Source organism: Spea bombifrons, chromosome 6 (genome assembly GCF_027358695.1).
Source record: "Spea bombifrons isolate aSpeBom1 chromosome 6, aSpeBom1.2.pri, whole genome shotgun sequence".
Taxonomy (NCBI): domain Eukaryota; kingdom Metazoa; phylum Chordata; class Amphibia; order Anura; family Pelobatidae; genus Spea; species Spea bombifrons.
This window is the reverse complement of record NC_071092.1, coordinates 25466083-25485647: the sequence shown is the minus strand read 5'-3', so window position 1 is coordinate 25485647 and position 19565 is coordinate 25466083. Positions and strand designations below refer to the sequence as shown.

At 42.4% G+C, this 19565-nt stretch overlaps 1 protein-coding gene across 2 annotated transcripts; it reads right to left on the bottom strand.

Annotated features, from left to right (window-relative positions):
* Positions 1-794: 794 nt before the first annotated feature.
* EIF3D (eukaryotic translation initiation factor 3 subunit D) lies at positions 795-12751 on the bottom strand. Of its 2 annotated transcripts, none has more exons than XM_053468668.1 (16): positions 12619-12751; positions 11383-11515; positions 10971-11016; positions 10171-10307; positions 9041-9126; positions 8855-8927; positions 8660-8781; positions 8063-8195; positions 4095-4242; positions 3634-3764; positions 3462-3547; positions 2964-3093; positions 2243-2385; positions 1861-2053; positions 1677-1767; positions 795-916 (listed from the first exon to the last, which is right to left on the bottom strand). In XM_053468668.1, exons 2-16 carry the CDS (start codon positions 11503-11505, stop codon positions 903-905), a joined length of 1656 nt encoding a protein of 551 aa, XP_053324643.1. In that variant the 5' UTR covers positions 11506-11515; positions 12619-12751; the 3' UTR covers positions 795-902. The 2 variants fall into 2 exon arrangements, with proteins under 2 accessions (XP_053324643.1, XP_053324644.1); XM_053468669.1 differs by having other exon boundaries at positions 8660-8775.
* Between the last annotated feature and the right edge of the window lie 6814 nt (positions 12752-19565).

Genomic DNA, 19565 nt, shown 5'->3' with positions numbered 1-19565 from the left:
AGTGAAATTTATATATTTGTCTGCAGTGCAGAGCATGAATAGTTGTGCTGGGTGTGGTGGGAGAGCACTAGGTACATGAGGCCTCTCCCAGTGGCTGCTGGTTTGCCTGTCCTGCTGCCAATCATCCTCCACCCTAAACCCCTTAAGGACCTGGCTAATTTTTTTCTTTTTGAACCCTTCATGACCAAGGCTGTTCTAAAATGTTTGCGGGGCTTGTGTTTAGCTGTAATTTTCTTTTGGACAAATGGGGCTTTTTCTGAGTTTTTTGTAGACGAGTAAAAGGTTTTTCAAATTAAAGAAACCTGCTAACCAAATACTAAGATTTGTCACCTAACGTATGTAATAAACTAATTTGTTTCCAATCTGGTCATCCTTCCTCAATGTCCTATTAGGGACATCTTTAAACCCGTCCAATTCGCCACCAACCAAACCATATATTTTTGAAAAGTAGACACCTCACAGTATTTCAAATGACGATAATTAACTCTTATATTACTGACAGCTTTCGTCAAAGTGTGTGGTAGTTCCCCCCCCCACACACATCCTAATACAGGTATGAATTTACAGCTCTTGGTATGTGCCACTTCCAAATACCATCGCAAAGTGTTCAGCAACTTCTCCTGAGCAGTGATACCATGCATCATATTTTTCAGTGCCACATATTCCTATTCCTGCAGCAGTTCCCAGATCCAAACCAAGTTTGTTGACCCCTGGGCCACAGTTCACCTCTAATATATAAACTTGCTCCAACCATTAGTAACATAAATCAAAGGAAGAAAAAAAAAACAAAAGCGTAGGTTTGTGCACAATATTTATTTTCTTATAGTAGCTCTATCCTCTTGCAGGTCCAGGATGAAGGAAATATGTTCCAAAATCTGAACATCTGACCCATTCCTAAAGATTTAACTTTCTTCCTCTGCAACAAAAAAAAAAATAAAAAAAAAAATTAGCTTCTCTATTGCAATATGCAAATAACTTTAAACAGGATATAATAGTTATTATACAGGAACCCAAATGAGGATCTGAAAGTCTACATTTCTGAGGTTATGATGGCTACTGCATTGGAGGAAATTTTCCCTGAGTAACTGCTGTGGGTCTGTGTGGGTATTCTGTTATGTATCTGCTTCAATGCCTGAATAAAATCTTTACAGCAAGGGACTGGCCTGGGTATAGTATTGCATATTTTTAAAGGACACTTCACCCATTGTACAACACTACGGAATTTGATGGCGCTATATGAAGCAAATAATCATATGTACTTTAATGCATATTAAAGCAGGAAAAATTTGTATTTGCACAGTTTGTACGGACTCCAACATAAAAATGTCAGGATGCACAATATAAAACTTACACACAAAATATCTGCATATTGCCACTTCAGTGTGTAAACACTAAGTTTCAACTCACTGACTTTCTATAAGTTATGAAAGGCCAACCTAAGAGCATCTACTGCAATAAGAACATAGTCCTAACATATAGCTTATAAATAATGTAAAGCTTAATCTGTTTTCTGGAGTCACCTGATACATTATGCAGAGACAGTTCAACTCTTAGGTCATACCTTGAGTGGCAAGAGTTAGACCGTAATATATTATAACTAGGTTTAAAATGTTTTATTTACATGTACCAGATCGTCTTAAAATTATCTAACTGAAACAATTCCCTTGTGCACAAACCTTCTTCTACTTCCTCTTCCTCATCATCATCATCTTCATCCTCTTCTGAACTGAAAGTGCCATCAGGCAAGCTGTAAACCCTTATTACTTGCTGTAAAAGGAAACAAAATTGAAGTTTTAGAAATGTGTATCGTTTGCTTGTCTCTGCATTCACACACAGGAAACAATCCATCCATAGTCTCACCTTGTTGGGGTCTTTCAGGATAAGGTATTTGCCCTCATCCAGTTTCATGCAGATATCCACCACACAGCGCAAGATGCCCCAGGCATTCTCCATGCTCAGGTTTATTTGGTTGGCAAACTCGCTGGGCTTGAACTGCTGAGTGCCCAAGACAACATGGCGAGAGGAATCCTTCACATGGTAACGGGACACATACCTTTAGGGAAATGGAATCGAATTTTAAACAGCAAACCACACCGAACACTGTCAAGCCTATGTAGCTAATCTTTTATACAGTATGTCAAGCACAAAACTGGACTGCTCTGAACAATGCACAACCATAATGTCTTGACAAAACAACTGTACCAGATTGTTCAGTGTTCCATTAAGGGCTCAATTTACTTACCCTAATTTAAGATACTCTGATCCAGCCAACAGAGCGCAACAAGTCCAGCGTGCCAGTTTGTAGCTGTTATTCTTCAGCTCGGTAGCAATTACAGCACCCCTCTGAGAGTCCAGCTTCTGACGCCAATCTACACCATTACAGTGCTATGTGACATTAAGCAAGATACGGTGAAAAGCTGAGCTGTGTCATAGATTAGAGCATTACTAAAAGTCAATGTGTGACAGTTCACACTCTTAATAAGTTTGCCTGTGTTCAGAAAAGGGTGCATCAAACTAATTTTACTAGAAATGCTATTGTTATTATTCAGGGACTTGTGCAATTTGCCACATGATTGAGGGAAAGCAAATGTTATCAGTTAAAAGCATAAGGTCAGAAGGTCAGGCTGGTAAGGCTTCATATAAATAGTGGAACAAAACAATACTAAGAGCAGAATGCTTGACTAGCAAATCTTAGTTTGAAGCCAATAACACATCTAGTTCAGTTGGCCTCTCTCATAACCCTGGTCCTGATTTACCACAATTAACTACCAGACAGTGCCTCCTAAATGCCAGGCCAAATTTGTTTCCATTTGTTCAACATTTTTATAACTAGAAACTCATTTCTCTGTTTTGTGTATCTAATAATGGCCGAACTTGTATCTATGTTTAGGAAATTGCTTTCCACTAGTTCAGAATACCACAAACATTCCAAAAACATTCGACATTAGCATCTTCCCTCTTACCCTGGAATCCCACTCGTTCAGAGTCTTTATGTTAATAAAAGACACTTCTCCATTGGCCCCAGTCATCACACCATCGTGCTCACACCTCACAACCAAATCAATGTCATCCCCGAGTTTCCAGCGCCTGTACCTGAAAAGGAATATACAGACAAGATCAGGCACCAGCATGAACAGAGAATACAAAATCACCACGGCGTTGTCAAGGTGATACATCATCATATCATACAAAAGAAGGAGACAGCCGTTTCATCGCCTATCCTAAGGTGCACCGCCGCTTGGGAGCATATCAAGTTTTAGCTCTCTTGTGCCTTTACTAAGGAAAAATCATCATTACAGTGAAATATTTTCCACATGGCATTATATAACGCCACAGAGTCTGCTGGTGCTCTATATAATGTAACGTAACGGGGAAAATTATGCTATGATCTATAGAACAATTAACAGAACATTACAGATAGAATAGTTTCATCATGACTCATTTCAGGACACCACACCTACCTATAGGCCACAGACGCCACCTCATTCTTATCCACATCATCTTCTATGAAGGGGTTTGGGTTTGGAAACTTGTACTTATCTTTACCCTGTATAATAAAAACAAACATGTGAGTGCAAACAGAAAGCAGTATCAAGGCTGGCGGCACTGGGTATTACACTATTCTACACTCACCATTCTCAGACATTGCTGGGAGAAGTTGTGGTTGATGTAAGTGGCCTCCATTGCCAGATTTCGAGGAGAGTTAAAGGAGTTGACATCATCCTGTGGGGGCTCATTAGCCGTTTCACTGACCGTCAACAAGTCTGTATTTTGATAGCACATAAGACATTAAAGAGATATATACCACCTTAAAAAAACCCAGCTGCAGGTCGCCCCACAGCTCATTTAAATGCACCCACCAGTTAATAGCGTGTGCGTTTATATGCTTTTATTTCTTTAAACAGAGTAATTATTTTAACATTAGAAACAGAACACATATGAACCACTTTTCATAAAACATTCAAAATATGCCTGCCCTCTGCTATCAAATATATTTACACAATCTAGCAGATGGAAAAGTTACGTGGCAAAGAGAATAAGGTTCCTTGGAAAAATTGTAATAAAAAAAACAGAATTATATGGTCTTAACTTACCAAAGTCAGAGTTATCTCTCTTGTCAAAGAAAATCTTAGACCCAACTTTTTGGACCACAATGTCCCAGGAATTAACAGAACGGGTGCTGCACATAAGGGTGGCAAGGATAGCATCCGTGGCAAACACATTGCCCTGTGTCTTGGCAAGCTATAGATACAGGAAACAAGAAAGATTTCAGTGTCTGGTATCGCCTTAGCAATAATCTTTAACTTAAACATCAAATGCCACTCTTGATGGTAAATGGCTAATTAAATGTTAAGTTTCATGGTTAAAATTTACAGATTCTGCTTTAAATCCAAGAGACTTCCTAAGGATGTTTCAGTATTGAAGATAAGTAGCTTTCAAGCTGGCAGCAGTGCATATTATATACAAGGCTCACTTATACCGATACATGGAAATTTGAAAAATGTCACACATTGTACATTATAGTCAGATACCAAAGTATAGTGAAAAATTTAATGCATATGATTCGTCTACCACAGGGGAAACACAATAAGGTGTATATTTAACCCTTTCTGGACCGCCGTTTGCATACTGCGTCTTCCCTTGAAGAGCGCAGTTTTTTTGTATGTATTTAAATTCCGTACTCGTGGTTCGCTTCAAAGTAGGGCTGCAACTAACAATTATTTTCATAATCGATTAATTGGCCGATTATTTTGTCGATTAATCGGATAAAAAAAATGAATGTAAATTTTTCATTTATTTAAAATAATTTAATAAACAAATGATGTTAAATACAAACAGCAGAATAAAAAAAAAAAAACTTTGATAAAATGCATTTCTTGTCTTTATTTCCCAAACAGCCCCCCCCCCCAATTTATACACATTTGAGCCCAGGCTTGTCACGCTGCCTCCCAAATATACCACTCCACGCTGCCTCCCACATATGCCACTCCACGCTGCCTCCCACATATGCCACTCCACGCTGCCTCCCACATATGCCACTCCACGCTGCCTCCCACATATGCCACTCCACGCTGCCTCCCACATATGCCACGCCGCCTCCCACATATGCCACGCCACGCTGCCTCCCACATATGCCACGCCACGCTGCCTCCCACATATGCCACGCCACGCCGCCTCCCACATATGCCACGCCGCCTCCCACATATGCCACGCCGCCTCCCACATATGCCACGCCACGCCGCCTCCCACATATGCCACGCCACGCCGCCTCCCACATATGCCACTCCACGCCGCCTCCCACATATGCCACTCCACGCCGCCTCCCACATATGCCACTCCACGCCGCCTCCCACATATGCCACTCCACGCCGCCTCCCACGTATGCCACTCCACGCCGCCTCCCACATATGCCACTCCACGCTGCCTCCCACATATGCCACTCTACGCTGCCTCCCACATATACCACGCCACCTCCCACATATGCCACTCCACGCCGCCTCCCACGTATACCACTCCACGCTGCCTCCCACGTATGCCACTCCACGCTGCCTCCCACGTATGCCACTCCACGCTGCCTCCCATGTATGCCACTCCACGCTGCCTCCCACGTATGCCACTCCACGCCGCCTCCCACATATGCCACTCCACATATACCACTCCACATAAACCATTCCACGCTGCCTCCCACCTATACCACTCCACATATACCATTCAACGCTGCCTCCCACATATACCACTCCACGCTGCCTCCCACATATACCACTCCACGCTGCCTCCCACATATACCACTCCACGCTGCCTCCCACATATACCACGCCACGCTGCCTCCCACATATACCACGCCACCTCCCACATATGCCACGCCACGCTGCCTCCCACGTATGCCACTCCACCTCCCACGTATGCCACTCCACGCCGCCTCCCACGTATGCCACTCCACGCCGCCTCCCACGTATGCCACTCCACGCCGCCTCCCACGTATGCCACTCCACGCCGCCTCCCACGTATGCCACTCCACGCCGCCTCCCACGTATGCCACTCCACGCCGCCTCCCACGTATGCCACTCCGCCTCCCACGTATGCCACTCCACGCCGCCTCCCACGTATGCCACTCCACGCCGCCTCCCACATGTGCCACTCCACGCTGCCTCCCACATGTGCCACTCCACGCTGCCTCCCACATGTGCCACTCCACGCTGCCTCCCACATGTGCCACTCCACGCTGCCTCCCACATGTGCCACTCCACGCTGCCTCCCACATGTGCCACTCCACGCTGCCTCCCACATGTGCCACTCCACGCTGCCTCCCACATGTGCCACTCCACGCTGCCTCCCACATGTGCCACTCCACGCTGCCTCCCACATGTGCCACTCCACGCTGCCTCCCACATGTACCACTCCACATATACCATTCCACGCTGCCTCCCACATATACCACTCCACATATACCATTCCACGCTGCCTCCCACATATACCACTCCATGCTGCCTCCCACATATACAATTCCACGCTGCCTCCCACATATACCACTCCACCTCCCACATATGCCACTCCACGCTGCCTCCCACATATACCACTCCACCCCCACATATGCCACTGTGCCTGATACGCCTTATACCCCCTGATACACCACTCCATCCTCCCCAGACATGCCACACTGCCCTCCCCACATATGCCACTCCACTCTACCCCCAGATATGCCACTGTGGCCCCAGACATGCCTTATACACCCTGGTACACCACTCTGTCCTCCCCAGACATGCCACACTGCCCTCCCCATATATGCCTTATATAATGTATATGCCTTATACCCCCAGATTTGTCATTGTGTCCTCCCCAAATATGTCACTCCGTCCTCCCCAGATATCTCATAGTCCCCTCATAGAGTCACAGACCTGTTCGCATCACACTGACACCATACTTTTATAAATAAGTACTGGGTTAATCTTCACTGCCCCCAGGATTTAGATTCCCCTTAGTCTGCCCCCCTTTACCCCTAACTGCACCTTAAGTTAACTATTAAATTAACCCTCAGTCCCTCAGTCCTCATTAAATTAACCCTAAACACCCCATTAACCATAACTACCCCTAAATTAACTCTAAATACCCCACCAAAACAACTACCCTAAATTAACCCTAAACACCCCATTAACCATAACTGCCCCTAAATTAACCCTAAACACCCCATTAACCACAGCATCCCCTAAATTAACCCTAAAGACCCTGTCAACCACAACAGCCCCTAAATTAACCCTAAACACACCATTAACCACAACTGCCTCAAATTAACCCTAAACACCCTGTCAACCACAACAGCCCCTAAATTAACCCTAAACACCCCATTAACCATAGCTGCCCCTAAACACCTCATTAACCATAACTGCCCCTAAATTAACCCTAAACACCCCATTAACCATAACTGCCCCTTAATTAGCCCCCACCTCCCCTAACTTTCAGTAGCCCAAATATTAATGTTATACTTACAGTTAGATGAGTGTCACAGCCATGTGGTTCTGGCCTTCTGGGAGAAGGAAGGCGGCGGGGCCAGTTGTCACAGTGATTACAGGGAGGGACTGGTAAGTAGGAGCTGCTGCTGTGGGTCAGACTAAACGGATTATATAATGAGAGGTATTTTCAGAGCGTTTGCTCTGAAAAAACCCTCATTTTATAATCGATTCAACTAATCGATAATGAAATTCGTTGGCAACGAATTTCATTATCATCGATTTTATCGATTAGTTGTTGCAGCCCTACTTCAAAGCCATCACGTGCACGGAATTGAGGGGCAGTGGCTGCTATGGATCGCTGGGGACACCCAGCAGTCAGTAGCAGCCGCCCCTCGCGATCCCAGCATTCACAGCGACGCTGGATCGCGCATCATCGATGACGTACCTGGTACGCCCCGGTCTGCCGGTGACCAGGAAGTACCAGGTACGTCCCAGTCTTGAAGGGGTTAAATGAGAACTAGGTCTGTACACATTTTTATACCATATGCAGGGATTAAAGGCTCTAATCTCCTCTTGGATCAAAGTATTTTCATTTTAAACAGACTGGATCTTACCTTTCGGATAATGGGATCGTCTGTTGTAGTCACAGTGTGGAAGATTCTTTTGATACTTTTCAATGGTCTCTCGTTTCTTGTGGTGATTCTGTCAAAGGCTTTGTCGTAATGCTCCAGGGCTCCACAACATTCTCTATGGTATGTGAAGGAAATAATTTGATTTAACAATGGCTGCTTACAGATGTTTACATTACTAAGCTACATTTGAACCCATTAGTGACTGGGGACGCACAAGGTATGGTCATATAGGAACCTTGACATAACAGATGTCTGGTTAAAATTGGTGCTACAGAGCTAAACACACTGGGGATTGTGACAAAGAAAGGCCATCTCTTCTCATTCAGTAGGACCCCACAGTGTAATGGTGCGATTAAACAGCAAACCCATTCTCTTCTCATGATGTCATCTAGCCAACACCTTACAGGCACTTCCTTCTGCTATGACACCCAAGGTGACCACTAGCCATGCTGCATTACTTTCAGTTAAAAAAAAACCTCTTATTTACACATAACCCCAATGGATGTAGCCAGTCCTAGGACAACCACCACCACAGTGCAGCTATTTAATCAGTCATGTCCATCACTAAAGGTTACTCACATGTCTACAGGTTCAGATACATCCAGGTAACGCATTTTGAGCAAACGTGGAAAGTCCATCTCCTCCTTTACCTCCCAGTCACTACGAACCTCTACTGAGGAATCCCGTGGTTTAAGCTGAGTCTGGAACACAGTCACAGGTGTGTGTGGGGAAATACAAAATAGAAAAAAAGAAAGAAGCTGGAAAGAGCAGTACCTGAGATTTTTGGTCCCATTTCTGGCGAACACCAAATTGCTTTTGATATTTTTTTTGTAGCCTTAGACGATCCCTGTAATTAGCAATACAATGTTTAATTTACAGAAAAATCTTAAAACGAGGAGGCTGGTGCACTGGAATATTTTGTAGATAAACTTGGAATAACTATTTCAAAAAAGTACGTACCTCTCCTTCTGCTTGGCACTTTTAGGTAGAGTCTGTAAGTTGAACTGAAGCATATTTCTTCTGTCTTTATCTCGACGCAAATTCCTCTATAAAATAAAAAAAGTCATAAGATATCACTACTAATATTTGGACTCAGTATTGAAAAAAAATGCAAGACAAGACATTCCTGCAGTAAATGGCTAATCAAAATTGAAGTTAGAATTGGGTAGATCTCAAAAGAATTTCAGTCTTTACCGTATGTTTGTTCAAACGTACACTTTTTCATGCTTAGTGTTATTAGTTATTTATTATTTTTAGCATAAGTAAGGCTTACACTAGAAACCATATTCTGATGCAGACATACAAACCCAAATTGGAATTATATATATATATATATATATATATATATATACACACACATATACACACACTTGTTTAGGATTGCTTCCACAAGATAGTGAGGTGCAACTGTTGGAATAAATATGTTAAGAAACGTACCACATGTACAAAAGTACATGCCTGATATACTGAGTGAGGTGCTGTTAATATGTTTTAGTTTTTAATTGTGTCCTTGTTTTGAAGTGCAAGGCTTTGTTTTCTCCCACTTGGAAACATCAGGCATTCAAAACACTACTAGTTTAACAGCTTTCAATCATGCGTTCACACTGAATGTCAGAAGAGAGACAGTTATGATGGCTCCCGCTGGCCGAGGAGAGACCCACAGTTTACACGCATCCTGCATTTTTCGATGGGCAGTGAGATTAAAGACCTAGTGGACCTTTCTTTAGCATTTCATACAAGTCCTAAAGCGTGTCCACTAATATGTTCAATTACCAAAACGACTTCACCATCCTGCAGCGTGAACTGCCCTACAGCTGGCATGACTGAAATTACACCACTGATACAATGGTTGTATCTTTCAAAAGGAGGTGAAATGTTAAGTTTAAAACTACAGGGTCAGTGGCTTAGTTGTAAGAAGTGTTACCTAACTGATGAAACATTGAGATATGGGATGTGCATAAGGCTGTCCCAAATATATGAGAAGGCCGACAAAAGAAAAAAGTCTGTCAAGTGTAATTATAATTTTGAACTACCCATTAGCAAGAACGAAAAACCCAAGTAAACCGAAGCACCATGTTTTTCCCCCATACCTGAGCAAATCGCAGCCTATTCCTCTGGTATGCAGTCTTCTGCATCTTTGTAGTGTCCACCAACTGAAAGCTGGTTTCATCTTCTTCATGGAAATATGCATACTGGCTGCCACCACCAAATTGAGATGAATATTTATCTAGAAAGGAATTTGGACGAGGATTTTTTTTTTTTTTTTTTTTAAATGTACATGTAAATATACCTCTTGCATAAGTTTTTACCCTTCATACACTCGGCAACCTGTACCTAAATATTCTGGGCAGTTTGCATTAAATAAAAACTCTAATCTTATACCTATCATAAAATCACAGGTTATGATAGCATGTAGCAAACTAACAGGTTAGGCAAAGTCATTGTTTAATTGCCGTTTCTTCTCGGCATCCCATCTTGGACAACAAATTAATAATCCAATTATGTTTGGCAGTGCAGTAGCTGCAACATCTGGGTTTTTTCATGGAACCGGGAAAGGATATACTTCAATCCATGCACTGCTATACAAATGATCTTAAGATCATCGAGAGAAGATTCCACCCTCATTTATTTTTCACATTCTTCAGCCATATTAATGTGAGCTGTCCAGAAACTAGTATATTTACAACCCTTTTATGCTCTGTTTCTTCAACTGAATGCTTAGGCCTGAGAACTCGGCGTATCAAACGGTTACTTGCACCGAGCACAGAAATATAGGTTGAGTAAGAAACAAACGTTGAGTCAGATAATGGCAGTTCATGGATATGCACAGGAGTCTGGTGAGCCCCTACCCAAGAAAGTGGAACAAAATGATAAGAGGGTTTATACTTACTGGTATATCTCTTGTCTTGATAAGTGGCTCCTGTCCAATCTGCAACCTTATCAGTGGAAACACACCCATTAGTGCCAGAAACGACAAAAACAGCAAGCAAAAGCTGAGTTAAAGGCCGATATAGGTCTCACCATTAAAACTAATTTATGGACAGAGGTTTTAAAAATGTTTGTCATGGAAATGCGAAGCACGTCACAATATTGCTTTTAATAATGCTAAAGGCCAATAAGGATTTGAAGCATGCAATAATACACGCTTGTGCATCCCCCGAAGCCCTGTATCGTACATTGTGGCTAATGACACAAACAGGCTATATCTACAAGACCTAGAGGAAATGAGGTATAGGTTAGAAGTCTTAAACATTCTCATCATAAACCATTCAAAAGACTATTAGAGGTTTATGCAAAGGCACCTTTCCAAGGCGGTCCCCCTTGCTGAATGGTTGATAGGGCATGTCCTTGAACTGGTCAGGTACAGCGCAGGGTCCCCAACCCAAAGGGTTGTCATTTATCACTGGAGCCTGGAATTTGGCCATGGTGTCCGACCTGGAGAAGAAAATTGAAACATTAAAAGCTTGAGATGCTTACCCATGGGAAACGTCACTACTGCCATGCCTCAAATCAATAGAAGTGCAAAAAAAAGTAATTGCCGAATACAGGTAGGATCATAGAGAACATGCATTATTTATAACGTATTCACCATCATAAACCCCCGGTGCTTCTCCACAATGTAAAGGTAGGCCTTTGACAACACAGGTGTTTTGATACCCCAGCCAGTGCTTATTCTAACCCAGATTTGCCGTTTCAGAACAAATACAATTTTCTTTTTCACTTAAGGGTAACTAAATAAAAAGACGCTTCCTCCCATTGTCAGTTTAGGCAACTATTCTTTTAGGCAAGTGCCCCAATAAACAAGGCCCCAGTGCTCTGGATCCACCTCATCAGTCCACACTTTACAAAGCGCCAGATGGACATTGTGCACAGCACAGCCAGCCTTCCACATGCATATTTGCCATTACAGTCAATGCAAGGGGTGCAGCCATCGCTGGCGTTACCTCTAGCACTTAAATGGTATTAAGTACTCGTCCAATACCGGCACCATTAGCTTTATATGCAATAATAAGCGGAGCCTCATAATTCAACATCCTTACAGGCGGCGTATTGAATATACATTGTGAACCAATGACTGGGTGCAGAAACAGCTTGGTCAGATACAACATTTAGCAGTCGACGCCCCAATACCAACTCTTACGAAAGCTAGCACTTGGTATGCATTCTTCTAATATGTCGGCATCATATACGGGCAAGCAGTGCAGAAGACGAGATTCACCACCGAATCACCGATGCCGCTAATGAGACTCACTATATTTATATGTAGAGCGCCAGCAGATTCCGCAGCGCTGTACATAAACACAAATCAAAGCACCAATGATTCGCGAAGCCTTTTAACTGAGCGAAATAGCAGCCGACGCTAATATGCAAACGAACGATATTTTGGCCCTCCCAGAGCCGAAGAAGCTCCCGCGCCACCATGCAGTACCGGTGGTTTTCTATTTTCGGTCCCTTGGACTATCTACGTGTTGTTTGCAAATAAAACAGGCCCAAGCCACCAGAGCGGTTCCACGTCGATAATTAACGGGGTTCCTCACCGGCTTACGATAATCCTTCGGGAAGATGTTAACGGATCTCAATACAGGCCGCAAACCGGCCTTTTCTCCGAAGCCGGCTCCAAACAGGAAGAAAGCCGCGCAGATAGACTCGCAAACGTCAGCACACCCTAGCGTGATGACGCAAAATGCGCTGCGACGGCTCTCAGCGTAATGTACGTCACTAGCCTGGCGTTTGTCTATGTCGCGTAGTGCTTCTGCTGGGGGTATTTGTTCGGTATTTTAATATTTAATCTTCATAAAAATATAGCTTTAAATTATGTAAAGTTTTGACTATATTACTGTTATGAGAAATTGCCAATTTTCTCCATAGTTTCTCAATTCAAGCATATTTAGTTAGTTCTCTCTATAATTATTATGTGCTGTGCTTTACTACAGTCTTTGGCTATTTATAATGCATTTTTTTTTTTTAGAAAGGCCATCAGGTTACCCTAAAGTAAGGGGCAAGTGATGCCTAATTGATGCCCTTACAGTTAATGCAAGGGGTGCAGCCATCTCTGGCATTACCTCTAGCACTTAAACGGTATTAAGTACTCGTTCAATACCGGCACCATTAGCGTTATCTAATAAGTTGAGCCTTATAATTCAACATCCTTACAGGCGGTATATTGAATATACATTGTGAACCAATGACTGGGTGCAGAAACAGCTTGGTCAGATACAACATTTAGCAGTCGGCGACCCAATACCAACTCTTACGAAAGCTACCACTTGGTATGCATTCTTCTAATATGTCGGCATCATATACGGGCAAGCAGTGCAGAAGACGAGATTCACCACCGAATCATTGATGCCGCTAATAAGACTCACCGTCTGCGATCATTTTTATACACTACATTTATATGTAGAGCTGCTGCAGCCGCTCAAAGCTCAAAAGTGCTACACAGGAGAAGCAACTAACTTGTTATTAATTTCAGTTTTTCTCAAAGTTCGTTTTCCAATACGGTGATTTTCATAAACAAGGTGAGGTAGGGTACTTTCATAAATTTTTCACTCCTCTTCCCAAAGTTATCCCAATATGAAACATCTTCCAAAAAAAAAAAAGAGAATGCATTTAACTTTATAACATATTTTTCACCAAAAAATGTAAGACACATTTTTTAGATATTCAAGGTCAAAGGTCACATCATTAAAAAAAAATCAATATTCAGTTCAATATTTAATATAAAACGTTTAATGAAAGCAATGCTTCCTTAGCTTCAGAACAAGCCCAATATGAAGGTTCTATCTCAGAAGCGAAATTATGATTGTTTTTGTTGAGCTTGTAAGCTCTAGGGTCCCAAGCGACCCCTGCAACCGTTTGTTCCTGTCTCCCTCCGTACTGCTTCAAAATTGTTCAGTTTCTGAAAATTTTGAACTGGAATGGAAGGAGAGACAGGCATGCAGCGGGTTACATTACTGCACGTGACCTTGTGGTGAAACCGAGGCTGCTCACGAAGTGTTTGAGCAGCAGACAGCAATGTGCAGGAGAGGTAAGGAGGTTAGCATGAATGTCTATGAAAAGTGTGTGTGAGCATTAAAATGTCTGTATACCTGAGCATGCATGTATATGTGTATCTGTATCTGATCATTCATGCCAATGTATAAGTGTACAGTATGTGACCGTGGATGTATAAGTGTGTGTAAGCATGAACTTGTAAGTGGTGTGAGATGAAGTGTGTGTTCGGATGAGTGATGTGAGAGAAGTGTGTCTTAGCACATGTACATTTGTTGGACGGGGGTCAAGGAGCAATGATGGGACACACTAGCTGTTTGGGTAAAATCATGGCACAGATAAGCTGTTTGTGGACACTGACAAGCTGGAGCAAAGATGGAGCAGGCAGGCTGTTTGAGGACACTGATAAGCTGATTGGGGCAAACGTGGTTCTGTGGACATGATCATACCTGGGAACTCTCCGGGTTTGTCCGGAGATTGCCGGGTGAAGCACCGCTTCTCCGGGTCAAGACTTGAATCCTCCAGGTCCCGGGAGAGGGGTCTTGACACGCCCCGCTCCCTGCCCATTTTCCATTTAAATGGGGGTGTTTTCCCTGCCCACTGACGTCACAGGACCGCCCGCTGACGTCGGTGGACAGTCCTGGCCGCGTCCCGCAAGGGAAAGCTCCAGGTAGCTGGAGCCCAGAAGTTCCCAGGTATGGACATGATACTTGGTGAAGTTAGGGGGCCCCGGGCAATTTTCGCACCAGAGCTCTGCAATTTCTAGTTACTACCCTGACCACCCATGCAGTGATGTCACCATCAGAGGAACCATCCAGTTCCAACAAAATGTAAAAGAAAGTCAAAAAAATATAAATAATGAAAATACCCATGGGGTGCCTGCTTTTAAAAAAATAGTTTGACGGGGTAAATTGAATTGGCCAGGTTCAAAGATGTCCTAAATAGGGCATAGGTGCGGACTGAAAAAAAGTCCACCTTTTAGCCCCCAAACACCCCATGCATGGGTGGTCTCACTGTATTCAGGAGAAGGAAGAAGGCTGTTGTTTGACAGCTACGGAGACCAAGGGCTGTAAATTCATACCTAAAGTGCAATGTGTGTGAGAAAAAAACCACAAAAATGACTACCACAAATTTTGAGAAAGGCTGGTGGTAGAACTAGTGCATACCCTGGGGTGTCTAGTTTTTAAAAAATATGGCTTTATGAGGCAAATATAATGAGCTGGCTTCAAAGATGTCACAAAAAGCACATGGGGGCATGAATGACGATGTGGAAATACATGGTTTTGAAATACTTATTGCCATATAACTTGCACAAAAAAGAAAAACAATCCATAAAACATTGGTTATTTCTTACCCATGACAAATAGTAGAATCTTTTTAGCAGTTTTTTTCTATTACCTTTTTTTGATGGTTTTCAATTTTTCTCCAAAAATGTATCTGAAGAAAGCCCTTCTTGTTCTGAAAAAAATCCCTATATGTAACTTGTATTAAAAAGAAACACTGGTCACGAAGGGTACAAAAAGAAAAAAGCAGCTCGGTCCTTAAGGGGTTAAATTCATTATTATTACATTAATAATCAATGTGGAAAAAAGATCATGTATAACCCTTTCACAAAGTATTTTCTATTTATATTAATTCCAGAATCAGTCTAATTCTTACATTCTAATAATAAAAAATGACATGCTGTATATTCACATATACCAGTAGAGTATTGAAAATGTGTCATTTTTTCATTCAGACATAAAGCTGTTCAATTTACATGGTTACGTTTGAAAAACTAGGGGTTTCTGTTATAAGCACCAGGAATGTATTCATTGCCAAGAAATGCTAATGTTACAATTTTTTGTTTCTGTTCTACGACTAGGCTTTCCTGGTTTCGAACTATGCTACCTGTTGGCACAATGAATACTTATATATCAGCTCACTCAATGGCATATTACCAGTTAAAAGTCCTTGCGCAAACAGCACTTTAAATGTCCCAAATTCTGCATTCATGAAACAAAATTCACAATTATTTTTTGAACCGTTCAAATCCAATCCGTTCAATATAACTTTTTCTAGAAAAGCACTATGAAGATCTCGTTATTCTGCCACTTTTCCATGCTCTGTAATTTGAGCACAACTGGTAAATCCCGTGTTGTCTTTGCCCATTGACTTGCCAATCCTCTTTTATTTAGGCTGTATACCATATTATGCAAAGATTATACGAATTAACCTTAAACCCTGTTGGTCTCCCCAGCAATTTCGTTCATCATGGCTGTCAAAGCACTAGCAGTAGAGTCTTGCAATGGTTTCCACGTGTGGTTTAGCAATTTTTAAACCACATTTTAACAATGGCATAGCTTTTCTGCTAAACTATAAAATCCCATACATACACTATATATTGTGTATATTCACTACCATAAAATCCTGGAAGTCTATTTCCTGCTTCAATTTTAATAGGTGGTAAATAGTACATATGGTTGACCATAGTGTTCTTTTTTTTTTTAGAGAAAAACAGGGGTGAGCTCTAGGGTTAGGGGTGCTTGGGTACAGTATTTCTTTGGTGCCCCCTCCAACATATTACCACGCAAACTCTAACACCCACTTCCTCTAATATCATACACTGCACAACTAACTCTCGGCTCACCCCTGACAATCTAACACCTACTCCTGCTAACACCATACACTAATACCTACCCACACACTCATGCAAATGCCATACACTAACACACACACTCTAACATCTTATGTTGACACACATACTTATGCGAGCTCCATATATTAACACACAGTCCCTAACACCATATACAGTATCTCACAAAAGTGAGCACACCCCTCACATGTTTGTAAATATTTTATATTATACTATTATAATAATTATACTATTATTATTTTATTATTATATTAAATATTATATATTTTCATGTGACAACACTGAAGAAATGACACTCTGCTACAATGTAAAGTAGTGAGTGTACAGCCTGTATAACAGTGTAAATTTGCTGTCCCCTCAAAATAACTCAACACACAGCCATTAATGTATAAACCTTGGCAACAAAAGTGAGTACACCCCTAAGTGGAAATGTCCAAATTGGGCCCAAAGTGTCAATATTTTGTGTGGCCACCATTATTTTCCAGCACTGCCTTAACAATCTTGGGCATGAAGTTCACCAGAGCTTCAAAGGTTGCCACTGAAGTCCTCTTCCACTCCTCCATGACATCATGGAGCTGGTGGATGTTAGAGACCTTGCGCTCCCCCACCTTCTGTATGAGGATGCCCCACAGATGCTCAATAGGGTTTAGGTGTGGAGACATGCTTGGCCAGTCCATCACCTTTACCCTCAGCTTCTTTAGCAAGGCAGTGGTCGTCTTGGAGTTGTGTTTGGGGTCATTATCATGTTGGAATACTGCCCTGCGGCCCAGTCTCTGAAGGGAGGGGATCATGCTCTGCTTCAGTATGTCACAGTACATGTTGGCATTCATGGTTCCCTCAATGAACTGTAGCTCCCCAGTGCCAGCAGCAATCATGCAGGCCCAGACCATGACACTCTCACCACCATGCTAGACTCTAGGCTAGACACACTTGTCTTTGTACTCCTCACCTGGTTGCCACTACACACGCTTGGCATCATCTGAACCAAATAAGTTTATCTTGGTCTCATCGGACCACAGGGCAAGGTTCCAGTAATCCATGTCCTTAGTCTGCTTGTCTTCAGCAAACTGCGGGCTTTCTAGTACATCATCTTTAGAAGAGGCTTCATTCTGGGACGACAGCCATGTAGATCGATTTGATGCAGTGTGCGTCGTATGGTCTGGGCACTGACAGGCTGACCCCCCAGCCCTTCAACCTCTGCAGCAATGCTGGCAGCACTCATACATCTATTTCCCAAAGACAACCTATGGATATGACGCTGAGCACGTGCACTCAACTTCTTTTGTCGACCATGGCGAGGCCTGTTCTGAGTGGGACCTGTCCTGTGAAACTGCTGTATGGTCTTGCCCACTGTGCTGCAGCTCAGTTTCAGGGTCTTGGCAATCTTCTTATAGCCTAGGCCATCTTTCTGTAGAGCAACAATTCTTTTTTTCAGATCCTCAGAGATTTATTTGCCATGAGGTGCCATGTTGAACTTCCAGTGACCAGTATGAGAGAGTGAGAGAGCGATAACACCAAATTTAACACATCAGCTCCCCATTCATACCTGAGACCTTGTAACACTAACTAGTCACTGGGGAGAGGAAATGGCAAATTAGGCCCAATTTGGACATTTCCACTTAGGGGTGTACTCACTATTGTTGCCAAGGTTTAGACATTAACCCCTTAATGACAAAGCCCGTACATGTACGGGCTCAAATTGCATTGTTTTCAATGGGTTTAGGGACCGCCCATTGTCCTTAAGGGGTTAATGGATATGTGTTGAGTTATTTTGAGGGGACAGCTGTACACTCACTACTTTACATTGTAGCAGAGTGTCATTTCTTCAGTGTTGTCACATTAAAACATATAATAAAATAGTTACAAATAGTTACTCAGTTTTCTGAGATACTGTAGTAATGCAAACACCATACAGTAACACAAAGAAATGGGCCAGACCTAGACCAATTGGTCCCCCAGGCAAGATTATTCTCTTTTATCTCGCCCCACTCTTTTACTGTCTGTAGAAGTCTGGATTGGGCAGACCAAACTGGGTTTCCCAGTAACTACAGATACACTGGGTAACTTAGACATGAGAGGGCAGTGGGAAGCTGAGAAAGGAGCTTCCTCTTTCCAAACCCAAACATACATATGTCCTCAGTCTCAGGGAGTTACCATGACAGCCACTTTAGCCTTTTTTGACAACCAAGTACTTAACTAGCATTCTAGGGTTACATTGCAAATGTGATTGTGCTCTTTCTTTTTTACTCCTGGCTTTTGGTTACACATACTGGTTTGCCTTTTCATACTTGTGTTGGTTTATGTCCCTTAACCCTTTGATAACTTTTCTCTTCCAAGTTACAGGTCTTGTTAGAACCCTCACCGAGCCAGCACTGAAGCAACTGGCGGTAAATATTTCAAATGACAAGATGTTCTGTGATTGTAAAGGGACCACTTATCTATCATACACACATATGACATAAAATGATGACTGGAGTTCCCTTTAAACATATTTTGCACCATGCTGTGCCTTGCTGTGCCTGTGCTTTTGCAATATATGAGCCCTTGTTTAGGCACCCATTGTTTAACAGATAATCTTTTATAATCATGATTTTGATTATTATCCCTTCTGTGTGTACAAATACACGGTGACTAACAGCAATGTACCATGTGAGGTCAATAAACTTGACTTATCATTATCATGTTTGATCATTTCAGTGAGTTACTGTTCTAATAATAGCTTGGATTGCCCTGTATAAAGCATATGTAAATCAATAGGAGTCACCTCACTGATGGAACTATGCATTATACAGGGCCAGATCAGCCCTTCTTGCAGTTTTAATCCAACCTTAAACCTTCATGACCTTCCATGCCATCATG